The sequence below is a fragment of the Phoca vitulina genome, unplaced genomic scaffold (genome assembly GCF_004348235.1).
Source record: "Phoca vitulina isolate PV1807 unplaced genomic scaffold, GSC_HSeal_1.0 scaffold2, whole genome shotgun sequence".
Taxonomy (NCBI): domain Eukaryota; kingdom Metazoa; phylum Chordata; class Mammalia; order Carnivora; family Phocidae; genus Phoca; species Phoca vitulina.
Window position 1 is genome coordinate 40,587,515 of NW_022589705.1, and position 12,214 is coordinate 40,599,728.

At 38.5% G+C, this 12,214-nt stretch overlaps 2 protein-coding genes across 2 annotated transcripts in view; one reads left to right on the forward strand and one right to left on the reverse strand.

The window, feature by feature from the left end:
- The window catches only part of LRRC53 (leucine rich repeat containing 53), a 72,714-nt gene extending 66,636 nt beyond the window's left edge, over nucleotides 1-6,078 (forward strand). The window contains 4 exon segments of the mRNA XM_032419041.1: nucleotides 559-1,074; nucleotides 3,745-5,892; nucleotides 5,895-6,008; nucleotides 6,011-6,078. Of these exon segments, the coding sequence (XP_032274932.1) occupies nucleotides 559-1,074; nucleotides 3,745-5,892; nucleotides 5,895-6,008; nucleotides 6,011-6,078 (2,846 nt within the window).
- The window catches only part of LOC116645655 (serine/threonine-protein kinase TNNI3K), a 322,413-nt gene that overhangs the window by 66,990 nt on the left and 243,209 nt on the right, over nucleotides 1-12,214 (reverse strand). The window contains exon 23 of the mRNA XM_032426036.1: nucleotides 11,243-11,352. Within this exon, the coding sequence (XP_032281927.1) occupies nucleotides 11,243-11,352 (110 nt within the window). The remainder of the gene's footprint in view (nucleotides 1-11,242; nucleotides 11,353-12,214) is intronic.

A 12,214-nucleotide genomic window follows, 5' to 3' on the forward strand; every position in this document is an offset into this window, starting at 1 on the left:
AGGAAGGTTATGGCCAGACTGCACTGAGTCTTGGATGCCCAGGAGTTTGGCCTTGATGATAATAGGAAATCAATGACTTTTTCTGAGGTAGGGGGTGAATCTTTAGGGATGATAAAAATACAATAGGAGGAGGTTACGGTATATGGGAATTTCAGGGTATGTACTAAATGTAGTCTACTTTTATTCACTATGGGATTAAGGAATAGGAAACTTGGTTTCCTATAGGCAGAAGAAGAATTTTAATGCAAGAATTATTTTATCCTGAATGAATCTCAGTCCATGAAAAAAAAAAAAACCTTTTTTTCTACCAAAGGCATTCCAGATGGTATTTTTCTTATAATTTTTAATAGCTACAAAGAGAGATCCAAATTAACAAACAGAACAATGTTGATTAAATAGCCTCTGTCTGGACTGATATTTTTCTCCATGGTGATAGACTTCCCACCCATTCTGATATCCTTTAAACCATTAACCTTGATATTTGTGGATTTCACATTTGGTGATTTATATGTTTCTTCCTTTGATGTTATCTTTTAATGGTCTCTCTATTTGTCACAGGAGCTGTTGGTCTCACTTGCCTAGGTTTAGTTGTATTTAACTGGAAACTCCAACAAGGCAAAGCAAATGAACACACATCAGAAAACCTTTGTTGCAGAACCTTCGATGAATCCCTGTGTGCTCATGAGGCAAGAAATTACCACGCTAAGGAATACTGTAACTGCCACTTAACTCAGGAAAACGAGATAAAGGTCATGTCCATTGTGGGGTCCAGAAAGGAAATGCCGCTTTTACAGGAAAACAGCCATCAAGCAGCACTGGCCTCTGAGTCCACAGCCCTTGATGGATCATTTAGAAACCTGAAAGGTAAAGACCATGGGGCAGACAGCACTTTCTTCTGCTTTGGTGGCAGATTGCTGCAGTCAGGATGTTCAGAGCCTCCTGGGAATATGGCAGCTTTTAATGAAGCAGGCTTACTTACAAGATATTGTCCAAAGAGAGTTAGAAAGCTAAGGAATCATGAGCCTGGGGAAGTCCAACCTCAAACTCTGCCACAGCATGTAACAAGAACAATAGGTGAGTTGTCTTGTTTTAGAAAATCCCACTCTGTTTAAATTTCTCTGAAAGACATAATCTCCTTTAATTTTCTCAACAGTAGAATGCTCTAAAAATCATTGTGTAGTACCAGTCTATCCTTCTTCTAAAGACACTAGATCTGTGTGTGTGTATGTGTGTGCGTGCGTGTGTGTTTGGGGTAAGGTGTAGATGAGGACTCCGCCACCCTCAGGAGCTAAGAGTAAGTATATCTTATGCCTGTTGGAAAGTGAATTTTGTGACCCAACACCTAACAAGTTTCTTTTTTTTTTTTTTTTTTAAAGAAAAGAAGGCTTTTAAATAGCAATATGCTGTTAAGATTTATGGGAGGCTGAGTATCGGCTTTTATTCCAACATCCTTCGAGCTCTAATGCCAATTCTGCAGTAAGGAACCTTCTCAGAGCATGACATATTAGAAGAATGGGCCTTCTAATGCTAGTGATTCATTTCAGGAATGATGTCAAGACACACACTTTGCTTGCTGAGCTGTCAGGGATGATAACTTCCCAGTCCAGGGAAAGTCAGGACTTAATTCATCATCCCATGTTGGGAGCCAAGTGAATCTGGCCGTGACATCTACCCACTGTACATGGGCAATGTCAATATTTAGGCAGAGGCAATGAATTAAATGTCTTCCTTTTCCTTCCTGAATAGTAAGGTGATGCTTTCAGTCTCAGCAGTGAAAACTTTGACAGCTTCTCTGTAAAGAGGTTCCTGTCATTTATTTGAATTGGTTTACAATAAGCAGAGCTTTCTCTCAGAATATGAATGGTGGAGGTACTGCACCAAGAAATTCTCACCATGGGGATATGGCCCTTAAGATGGATTTGGGGACAATTGGAAAAGAATGAAACTGTATGTTATTTCATGTGTGGCATAAGGCAGGATATGAATTTATTCCATTGCATTCCCCAGACTCCAGTTCTTACTAGTTTCTGGGGACTGATCATTTGACTCAAGAGAGGAATAGTCAAGAGAATAAAATCTGCCATAGAAACCAGATCAGACTGGCTTTATTTTAGAAAGAAATAAGCACTTACCCTTTCAATAGAGTCACACCTCAGGCAGATGTTTAGCTTTGTCCAGTGCCTTAACTTTTCTGTGGGAAACTCTTATACTGAAGGGAATGTTGTCTCTTAACCATTTAAAACCCAGTCCCTTGTTTCACACAGAGAACACATTTGTTTGTCAAATCAATACATTTACTTTTAAGAAAGACTTGAAATTCTGCTACATGCCAGGCATTATACTGGAGATGGAGAGGACAGGTATTGGAGGAAAAAACAACCAAGGCCATATCTGCTTTAGAGCAGAAGTCAGTAAGAGTCAATGTCACTCTGATTATGTTTTCAAACTTGGAAACACAGAATCACAGTATTTCAGGAGTAGGGGAGATTTAGAGATGATCTAGTCCAATAATTCTGAATATTTATCTTTGAGTCACAGAACTCTCTTAGAATCTGACAAAAGCTAAAATTCTTTCCCCAGAATAATTTTATATCCATATAAAATTCCTATCTAAGTCTTATCTCTTGATACCTGTTGAGTAAGTAGCTTCTCCAATGTTCCCCAGAAAGTTGAAGGCAAATCTTAAGAGTTAGATGCTAGTGTGAAGCTTAGCTCGTGTCTTCCTTTCTATCTCTGAACAGAAATACTCCTTTCTTCCTCGGGATAAAACAAACAATTTCAGAAGACAAGAACACTCATAAGATGTCGTTTTAAACCTAATATGCATTGTCGTTAAGAGGATAGGGTTTAGTGTCAGACAGACCTGGGTCAAGTTCTGCCCATATCGTTAGTGGACATGGGATGGGGGGAAAGCATTTCACCTCTCTAAGCATCTTTCCTCATCTGTAAAAGGGATATGACAAAAGGACTTGTCCAGTGGATCAGATCTCCTATGAATATTAAACGAGATAATGAAGGTACAGTACTTAGCACAGTGCCTGGCTCTTAGAAGATGCTTAATTAATGGTAAATGTTACTATTATTTTTGTCATTAGTATTATTTACCAGGTATCATTAATATCATATTAACATGTACCATTTAAAATTCACAGATAGAGATTCCTACAATACAGATCAGGCCATATTCCAAAATACTCATTCATTTAACAAATATTTAATTAATCGTATATTAAGTGATGGGAAATAAAACAGGTATGGTCTCTGATGAAGCCGGTAGTGTCACAGGTATTTCTTTTTTGTTGTTGAGGGTATCTTGTGTTTGAAACCTAAACACTACCCAATATAGCATCATGTTCTTCCTAATATTTAGTCCCAGCTGAGAAATTAATGCAGAAAAAAAATTGTGATGGCCATTTGAAAAGAGCTTAAATATTATTCATATTTAAAGCTAACTCAACCGACAACTAATGTAAAGATGTACAACTATGAATGTTTTTATTTCTAATTCTGTAACTTTCAAATCAGCATCACAACGGATTAGGATGTGGCCATAAAGAGTAGCTTTGTAAACACACTGAACTGCCCAAAGTCTTTTGTGGGTTTGGTTAAAAATTAGGAAGTATTCAAGAATTGCCATAATCAGAGGAATCATTTTTGCACCTTTCATTAGGTTTCTAAGCATCTGTTTGGTTGGGGTAATAAAACTCAGTTCAGTCCTAAATTTCTGCATTTCTTGTTCAGCAGATATCAACAGTGACACATTTAGTAGAAGATATGCAACATCCGCTTCAATGTTGGCAAGAGAAAGTTTTGAAAAGCATTTAACAAATGAATCATGGCAGCCTCCAATAGAAAAAAAAGACAATGGCTTACAACCTCACAGGCAGAGACATTTTATTACAGGCTCATCATCCAAGCTTCATGAGCCCGAGGAACACTGTGTACAAAAGATCTTACAAAAACATAGATCAAAATATGATGATCCTTATGGACAGTTAAGACGGAGCGGGCCTAGCTATTTTCAGTCAAACAATTCTCTTATCTGTAAGTATGTGCCCTGTGATCAATTTCAAGATTATGTGGAAGAAAAGAAGTCAAATTGTCAGGAACGTTCAAAGGCCAAGAAAGAGCAAATCCAAATTAACAGTGCAATAGAAAAATTCCTTATGTGTGAGGACAACATGGAGTTATCAAGGTTATCGACAAAAATCAAGAAAACATATTCCCCTAAGAGGGTTAGCTTCTGTGATCGTGATTTAGTAGAAAAAAATAGTTTGGTGATGTCATCTAAAACATCAACCCACTGCAAACAGCAGAAAAATCAAAGTAACCACCTGACCAACTTGGATCTCAAAAAATGTGGCAATCCTCAGGAGGGAAACAAAGGAAGAAAATGGCCTACTGATCCACAGATTCTGAAAAAGAAGAGAACCCATCAATCTGACCTCAAAGGGAAAATTAAAAAGCCAAATTCAAGGGTAAAAGTAAACGCACACCCTTTTAGAAAAGTCAAAGTCCATCCAGAAAAATCCTTGCCAGATCTCCCAAAGAAATGTAAACAAGCACTGTTACTGCCAAATAAATTACCTAAAGCTTCTCAGAGAGAGGCCAATATAAACCTTGTGTCCTCTGCAGATTTTCCCCAACAGCCAGAGAGTAACAACTATGTTAAACTCACTTCAGAGAGTATGCCTCTCAAACACGCTCCAAAGCAGAGCCCATATTACCAAAAAAACACTAAAAAGACTCTTCTGCTCAGTGCTAATGACTTACCTGTAGTCACCCAGAGCTCCAGGGAAGGCAACTGTCACCCTAATGGCCTCATTCCTGATAGCAGTTCATCAACACTGCCTCTGCCCACACCCATCATAGCTGAACACAGGCATTCAAGCTCTCAATTTGCAACTGAGCAAACGGTAGGTGCAACTCCCCTTGCACTGGAAGTGCCTAGGTCTTTACCAGCTATTTGGGAAAACATAGAAAGTGATGTTTTACCACCCAACATTTCCAGGGAGTCTACTGACCAAGAGGCAACAGAGCCCACTGAGCACATGGAGCAGGACAAATCAAAGACCGTTGAGCCAAATCAGTTTTCTTTGTCCCTAGGAAATCAAACACCACTTGTAGGTGTCCACAAGACTGACACCAATAAGGAACATACTTTAAATCAAAATGAGACTTTAAAACATGTAGAGCAACACTCAAGTCATGAACAACTTGCTAATGAGGAAAAAATGTTAATGACCAAATGGAAAATACCACATCAAACTGCGGAAGGTTGTATCATGGATGAGGGAAATGATGTTGGAATAAAACTTCCTCAGTCAGAAACTGAGGATTCCTCTCTCATTTCCTCTGAGACACAAGCCACGGGCGACCTAACTTTCATGAAGACAAATTCTACCCCATACCAAAACAGAACAGAGATTCCCAAAGAAATCAGTACTTCTCTTAGTACTCAAGCCATTTGGAATCTAACTAATAGCAGCAAAAGAGAAATTGACGGCACAAATGCATTGCCCATAGATGATGGCACCGGAACACTACAGATACAGATATTAGGGAAAGAAGAGAAAAAAATGCCGCATGAAAACAAGGCAGATTCTAGTACATTAATTAGGAGTGCACAGATGACCTTAAAAGGCAGCAGAAAAGAAATGCAGCAAATTTGGGAAAATGGAGAAAGTGAAAAACATATGTTGTATGATTCAAGCTCTGCTGAGGCTACTATTACAGCTAAGGATTTGAGTATCACGTGTTCCCCTGAAGCTGAAAATAGACCTTCTCGTAGCGAAATAGATCTTTGAGTTAACTGTAATATGCAAGATTTAGGCGAAGTTCAAAATACTCAACCAGATAAAGATAACAGTGCACATAAAGAAGGTGCAGGGACAGTGAGACACAGCAAGTGCTTTCCTCCTTACCAGAATTAAAAGACATTAGTTTTGAGGCAAAAAATAAGGTGCCTCTAATTCCTAGAAGAATAAATGAAGCTGAAAACTATGCTCCAAACCTACACTGTATCCACCATCTGCCGATTACGCTGATCCATTACCTTTACAGGCAGAACTCAACTAATAATCATTTTCTATTTTAGCTTTCTTCAAAAGGACACACAAACACCTCCTAGTCTTTGCAGGCATTCCAAATGCATTATTTTGGAGGAAAATTCCTCAGTAACTCTCTGTTATCAATGAAATAAAAGTACATGACTGAATATAATGCAAAAATCAAAGATGGAGCCACAAGATTAGGTTTGACACAATTAACTGAGTTTGCTTCTCAAAGGAATGGAAAAATGGGAAAGAAAAGTTTTGCCTAGTTCTGGAAAAGAAAGCAAACGTTAAAAAAAAAAAAAGCTTTAAGCAAATGAAAGATTAAATAAGAAAAAAAGTACTTGAATAGATTTACCCTTGATGTTTATTTTATGGAAATTACTATACACATCTCAATTAGTGGTATTACAATATTGCTTTCTACAAAGATGATTATATATTCATATTTGTGCCTGATCTGTTTTCTTAATTATGGTATGAAAATAAAAATTGAGCTTTGTTTGTTAACTGTAGTCTAGCTGATATGCATATTGGTATATTTCAACCATTTGCAACTGCTCTGTTGACAATTATCCTAGATCTTAAGTAGAGATTTTAAAACCTGTTATTTCTCTAAGAGAAAAAATTAAGGATTTCCAAGGGTTGTAGGCTATTTCTGTAAAACCTGTAAAATCCTCTAAATCCACTAGGTGGGGATCTCGGCTTCAATCATTTTAGAAGAACAAATGGGGCTTCACGATCAACACAATGGATCCTGAACAAAGGGAATTTTAACACGCTTTATTGCCAATTGTTATTAACTTAAGATTTTGAAAACTAAATAACCTATTAGTATGTAAGCTTTCAAGGTTTGCTCTCTTGAGTTTAGCATGTCACTATTGTTTGGTGTGAGTACTCCTCCTTGTGCACAGGAATTAAATGTCCTTATAAATATGACATTTAAAAGCAATAGTAGAATAAGCATCTCTCATTCAAAGCCACACTTATTGGAAAGATAGAGGTATACTCAAACAATTTTATTTTTGATATCCCAGTAAAACATCGAAAGCATACCTTCATGGTATAGAATATTTTACTTTTCCTCGTGGGAAAAAAAGGTAGTACTTTCTCTTCCTCTATCTATATCTAATATATTTTTACATATTTTATATATTAATGTAGTTTCTAATATATTTCTATATAACAGGATCTTTATATCTACATTTGGCAATATTGTACAGCTTAAAAGACTACAGAACAATGTAAATATTGCTTACATGCCCCGCCTATCTTCTGTTTTCTTTCCTATTCAGAATTGCCAGCAAATGATGTAACTTTCTTATTTTGAAACTCCCTAACCTTATTCCCTCTCTTCTTTCTGTTTTCTCCCTGGATTCAAAATTTCCGTGCTTTTAACTCCAACTCCTCTCCCCTCTATTTTTGTTCAGCCTCTCTGCCTGAGCTTAGCTCCTATGCCATCTGTCTGCCTCCCCTGATCCCACTTCATTTGGTGAAGCGCCTTTAAGGTGAGAAGAGCATCTCTGCCAACTTCTTGCACAATAACTTTATTCTAATTGACCGTTACCTTAGTTTTGTAGACCAGGTTAGTTTTTTTTAATCTCTGGGTAGCTATGTTTCCTTTTTTCCTTTTCTATGCTTTTTTTTGCGCCTTCGCCTTACTGCAGAGTGCTTGGCTTTGTTCTCTCACTGCCAACAATATCTGTGATACCTAAGGGCCTAAGGAGAACTCTGGTCACTAGCTGATTCTCAGAGGGCAGTGATGACAGCTCTCCTGGGCTACTTCCTCTTTTCCATCTCCTAAATCCAGTCTTTCACCTCCTTAGAATGCTGTTTCCTTTGAAGTAGTTCTCAAAGTTTACCCTTGCTCCTGAATCCCCATGGTAACCACTGTAGTCTTTGTGTTGTAATCAACTGGATTAATGCAATAGCAGCCCAGCTGGACGCTCTGACTTCAGTGTCTGGCTTCCGTTTCAGCCTACTAGTTCTCTGCCTTTACTGGGCACAAATCACCTGAGGTGCTTGTTAAATGCAAAGTCCCAGGCTCCATCCCAGACATTTTGATGCAGTAGCTTTAGAATTGGGCCCCAGAATCTTCGTTTTAACAAATATTCCTGGGTAAACTGGAGCATGTAACGTGCAGCCCACACGTTAAGAAACAATGCTCAACTATCCCAATCACACTAGAAGATAATTCAGTGCCTGTCTCACTATAGGAACCACATAAAATTCTTTGAGTAAGTTATCAAATCTTTTCATATCAAATTCAGATGAATTTTCCAAAAAAATTACTTTCATCATATTTCTGCACTGCTTTAGAGACAAAAAAATAATTGCCTGGGATTTCATATCCAAATTCCCTATTCTGGTTTCCAAAGCTTTCCAAGATCTAACAGGACTTTTTCCCACCTCTTGCGGTTTTCCAACCAGCATTTTCCATTTCCTATAGGCTGCTGTTCTCACTGCCCTCTTCCACCTTTGTAGGTCTTGACTAAGAAGACATGCATAGGAGATAATAATGTGGTTCAAATTCAAGGAGTGAGGCAAAGACAAATATGTAAGGAAAGAATGAGTAGTGAAGTTGATAACCTAGAAGCAAGGACCAGGAGAGCATGGTGTTATTGTCTCAGATCTAAAGATGAACTTGTTTCAAATGATGGTATAGAGATCTAACTCCTCACTGGCTACAGGGTTCCCATAACTAATAAGTCTCTTCCTTGTGTCCTTTCTCTCAGTGAATTTGCACACTTCTCTTTGCTTGGACTGTTTTTCTCTCTCACCAACCCCCCCCCCCCCCCCCCCCCGCCCGCCCTTCATTCAGCAAACTCCTATTTATGCTTGTGATCTTTGGTCAAGTGTCACTTCTTTCAGGAAGCCTTTCTTGACCTACACTATCTCTTTGTCCCTCACTTGCCCATTCCTTTAGTAGGCATTCTCATCTAATCTTGTTTTCCTCATTTTGGCTTGTTACTATAAAATTATGTGTTTATTCAACTAATCTCCACTTGGCTACTAGGCCTTACTGAGGTTCCATGGAGAGCACGTCTCCATTGAATCCCCAGCACTTGTTCCTGGGGCTGTGTAGAGAAGAGACTCAATAAATGATTGTTGAAGGAAAGAATGAAAACTAGCCCATTGTTTCCCTTCTCCTCACCACTGAGCCTACTCACACAGTGAAGACCTTACTGGGTGGGCACTACGCTGATGTCTCAGGCACGTCACATCCAGCAGCTCAACTTCATAATGCTGAGATGGAAAGCACAGCCCAGCCAGGGCCCACCTGTCTGGCAAGCCCGGATACAGCTGGCTAGTCGGAGACTTTTTTTCCTACTATGCTTTTCCCTCATCCTTCTCCCTGCATTCCAGAGCCCAGGCCCTGGTCTGACTGGCTTTGCTGCTTAGCAATAAAACTTTTCCACTAAGCACTTGATTTTTGGGCTCTTGGTATTTTTTTTAAACTTCAAATGTACCCTCCTTTGGCCCTAATCTGGTTCTCTTATTTCCTAACCTGTTATTTGTGACATCCATTCTACCCCCCAAAAATGCTTTTAGAAGTTGCTAATAACTTGCTTTTATCTCCAAATGAAAACTTCCATATGTCCCTTATTTATAATCCTAATCATGAAGATCTTGTCCATTAATAAAAGCAAAAGGGATTCCTTCGACTGTTTATGTTACACTTAATGTTATATATACCAAAGAGAGAAGGAAATTCCAGATTAGCTTTTTTGACACACTTATTCCTAGAAAATATGCCTGAGGTTTGTATTGAAAAATAAGGAAAGCTTTTCCCAAACTATTTTAGGTCATATAATTTTCAAGACAAAATTTTTTTGGACACTGAAATTCAGATGAGGGGGTTGGAGGCTTTGATAAGCAATAGTGGTACTCGTTCATTTACTCAACCAATATTTTTGAACATCTACCAGGGATGGTTCTAGGTGCTGAGGTTATAGGAGCAAACAAAACAAAACAAAAAGTCCCTGCTTTCTGGTAGTGAGAGAAGATTCAACACCAATAAATACATAATCTGTCAAATGGAATGGTCAGGAGAAGAGGTTATTTCTTTTGAGATTACTCAATCCACATGCCATAAGGTTATTTCTTTTGAGATTACTCAATCCACATGCCATAATAATCTTTATTTTTCTTCTTAAGAATCTCCATGTATACTTGTGGGATTGGGTAATGACTTGGTCTGGGTTTTGCTGTTAGAAAAAAGAAGGGGGAACTTTGCTTTCTCCTTCCAAAATCTGGCCTGGGGCTTATTCTATTTCTCCTTTGGTGGGGTACTTCCTGAGTTAACAACAGCTACGCTTTTGTGAACTAATGTGAACTAATTCCCTCTACTCAGAGCAGAAGAATCAATGTGGGCTGACATCAAAACACAAGGATTTCAATGAAAACAAAACATGCTGGCAGGGAGAGTCTTAGACACTGTACTAAACCGTGTTATCAGGAGAGAAGTTGTGGAATCTCCTCCTTTGTCATTCTCTGAGAACAAAGTAGACATCAAAATGCCTGGCACAGATAAGAAGAATCCTTTCCCATAGACAAGTGGTTTGAGATTTCATTCTGGGATTATAGGAGTGTAACCCTTAATATTCTTAGATCTATGATCATATTTAAATTTTTTTTCACTATTTACATATCCTACTTTACTTATTCCTTCCATAGGATCAATCCCTCCATCTGTGCTCTTAACCACTTTATCACATAACCACTTAAAGAGTTAGGGGAGGACTAGGACAAGGTCTCTGGACTCCTGCTTGAGCCAGTGCTACTAAAGACCACTTGTCATGGGGCCTTCGCCTGAAGGCCTGCCTCATGGCGAAAAGCCAACACACATCCATCTTGTGCCAAGCTTCTTTCTTCGGAAAATGACTAAGTATGGTTCAAGCATAGTTAATAAAATTGCAGCTGAGATGAGACTGTGAGTCATCTGTCATACCCTGGTCTCTCTTTTGCTAATCAGTTGTGAGAAACATTTCAAAATCAGAGAGCTGCAGCAAAGAAATATGAGATCCTCAGACTTCTTGAGGCAATTAGAGACTACAGAGCAGAAGGCGAATCAGTCTTCCTGCCTTGACAGTCTTAAAATACACACTGGAAGTAGACTTTGGAGTTACACTATTTGGGACAGGTTTTGACCATAACACATTTTCTAAGAGGAAATAAAAATTACTCACTTCAGGACATGCATTCCACCCTCGCATCAGCAGAGATGATATGGGCTTGGGGACGGAGTAGCCAATGGGAGGTCTGATATGGTGGTAAGCCATGTCGGCTGCAGCAGCCGCTAGGAACCAAATTGATCATGTCAGTTCTGAAATCCACATGTTTGCTTCAAGAAACATATGAACAGACAACAAAAAGTCATCAAAAATCAATCTGTGCAACATTAGCGGAGACTCAAAGATAGCTCTCTGCTGGTTTTTTTTAATGCTTAAACAAAATGTTGGATAATTTGATACTATAAGTTAGTCTTTATAATTGTCCACTCATTCAGTTGTTCATTCAACAAATTGTGAGCAGAGGGAACATAAACAGGATCAAAGAAGCATACAAAAGAACATACAAATAGCAAGCAGTTTGGTGTGTGTGTCTGCAGTATAGGGTATATGCGTGATGTTATAGGAAGTAAGGACTGAAAGGCAAATTGGACCAGACTGTACAATGTCATAAATCCCAGGAGAAAGAGCTTATATTGTACTTAGCAAGACGTGGGGTGCCACTGAACTTTGCGGTTCAGAAAGCACCCGTATCACTTGGACAAAATAGATTATTTTTTAAGCTTAAATTATCATTACTGGTTATAAGAATGTTCAGATTTTAAGATTTAATACTTATAAAGTAGTTATTATTTGCTAAACTTTGTTAGATACTTCAAATCCATCATTTTAGCTAATACCCCTCATTGACTGAATTCCCTAGTGTTACCCGTCTGCTTGGATTTCTGAATATTGCTCACCTCAAACTTCCCATTACAGTGTTGGGATTCTTGGGACTTCGCTGTAGATTCCTGACTGTTGCATATTTTCCTGTTCTACAACCAGTGATTTCTGTAACTCTCTTGGAAACCAAGTTCATAGCTACTTTTACTGAACATATTTTGTATCAGGCAGCATGGTAGATACGTACATAAGCTTTTTCAAACCTCC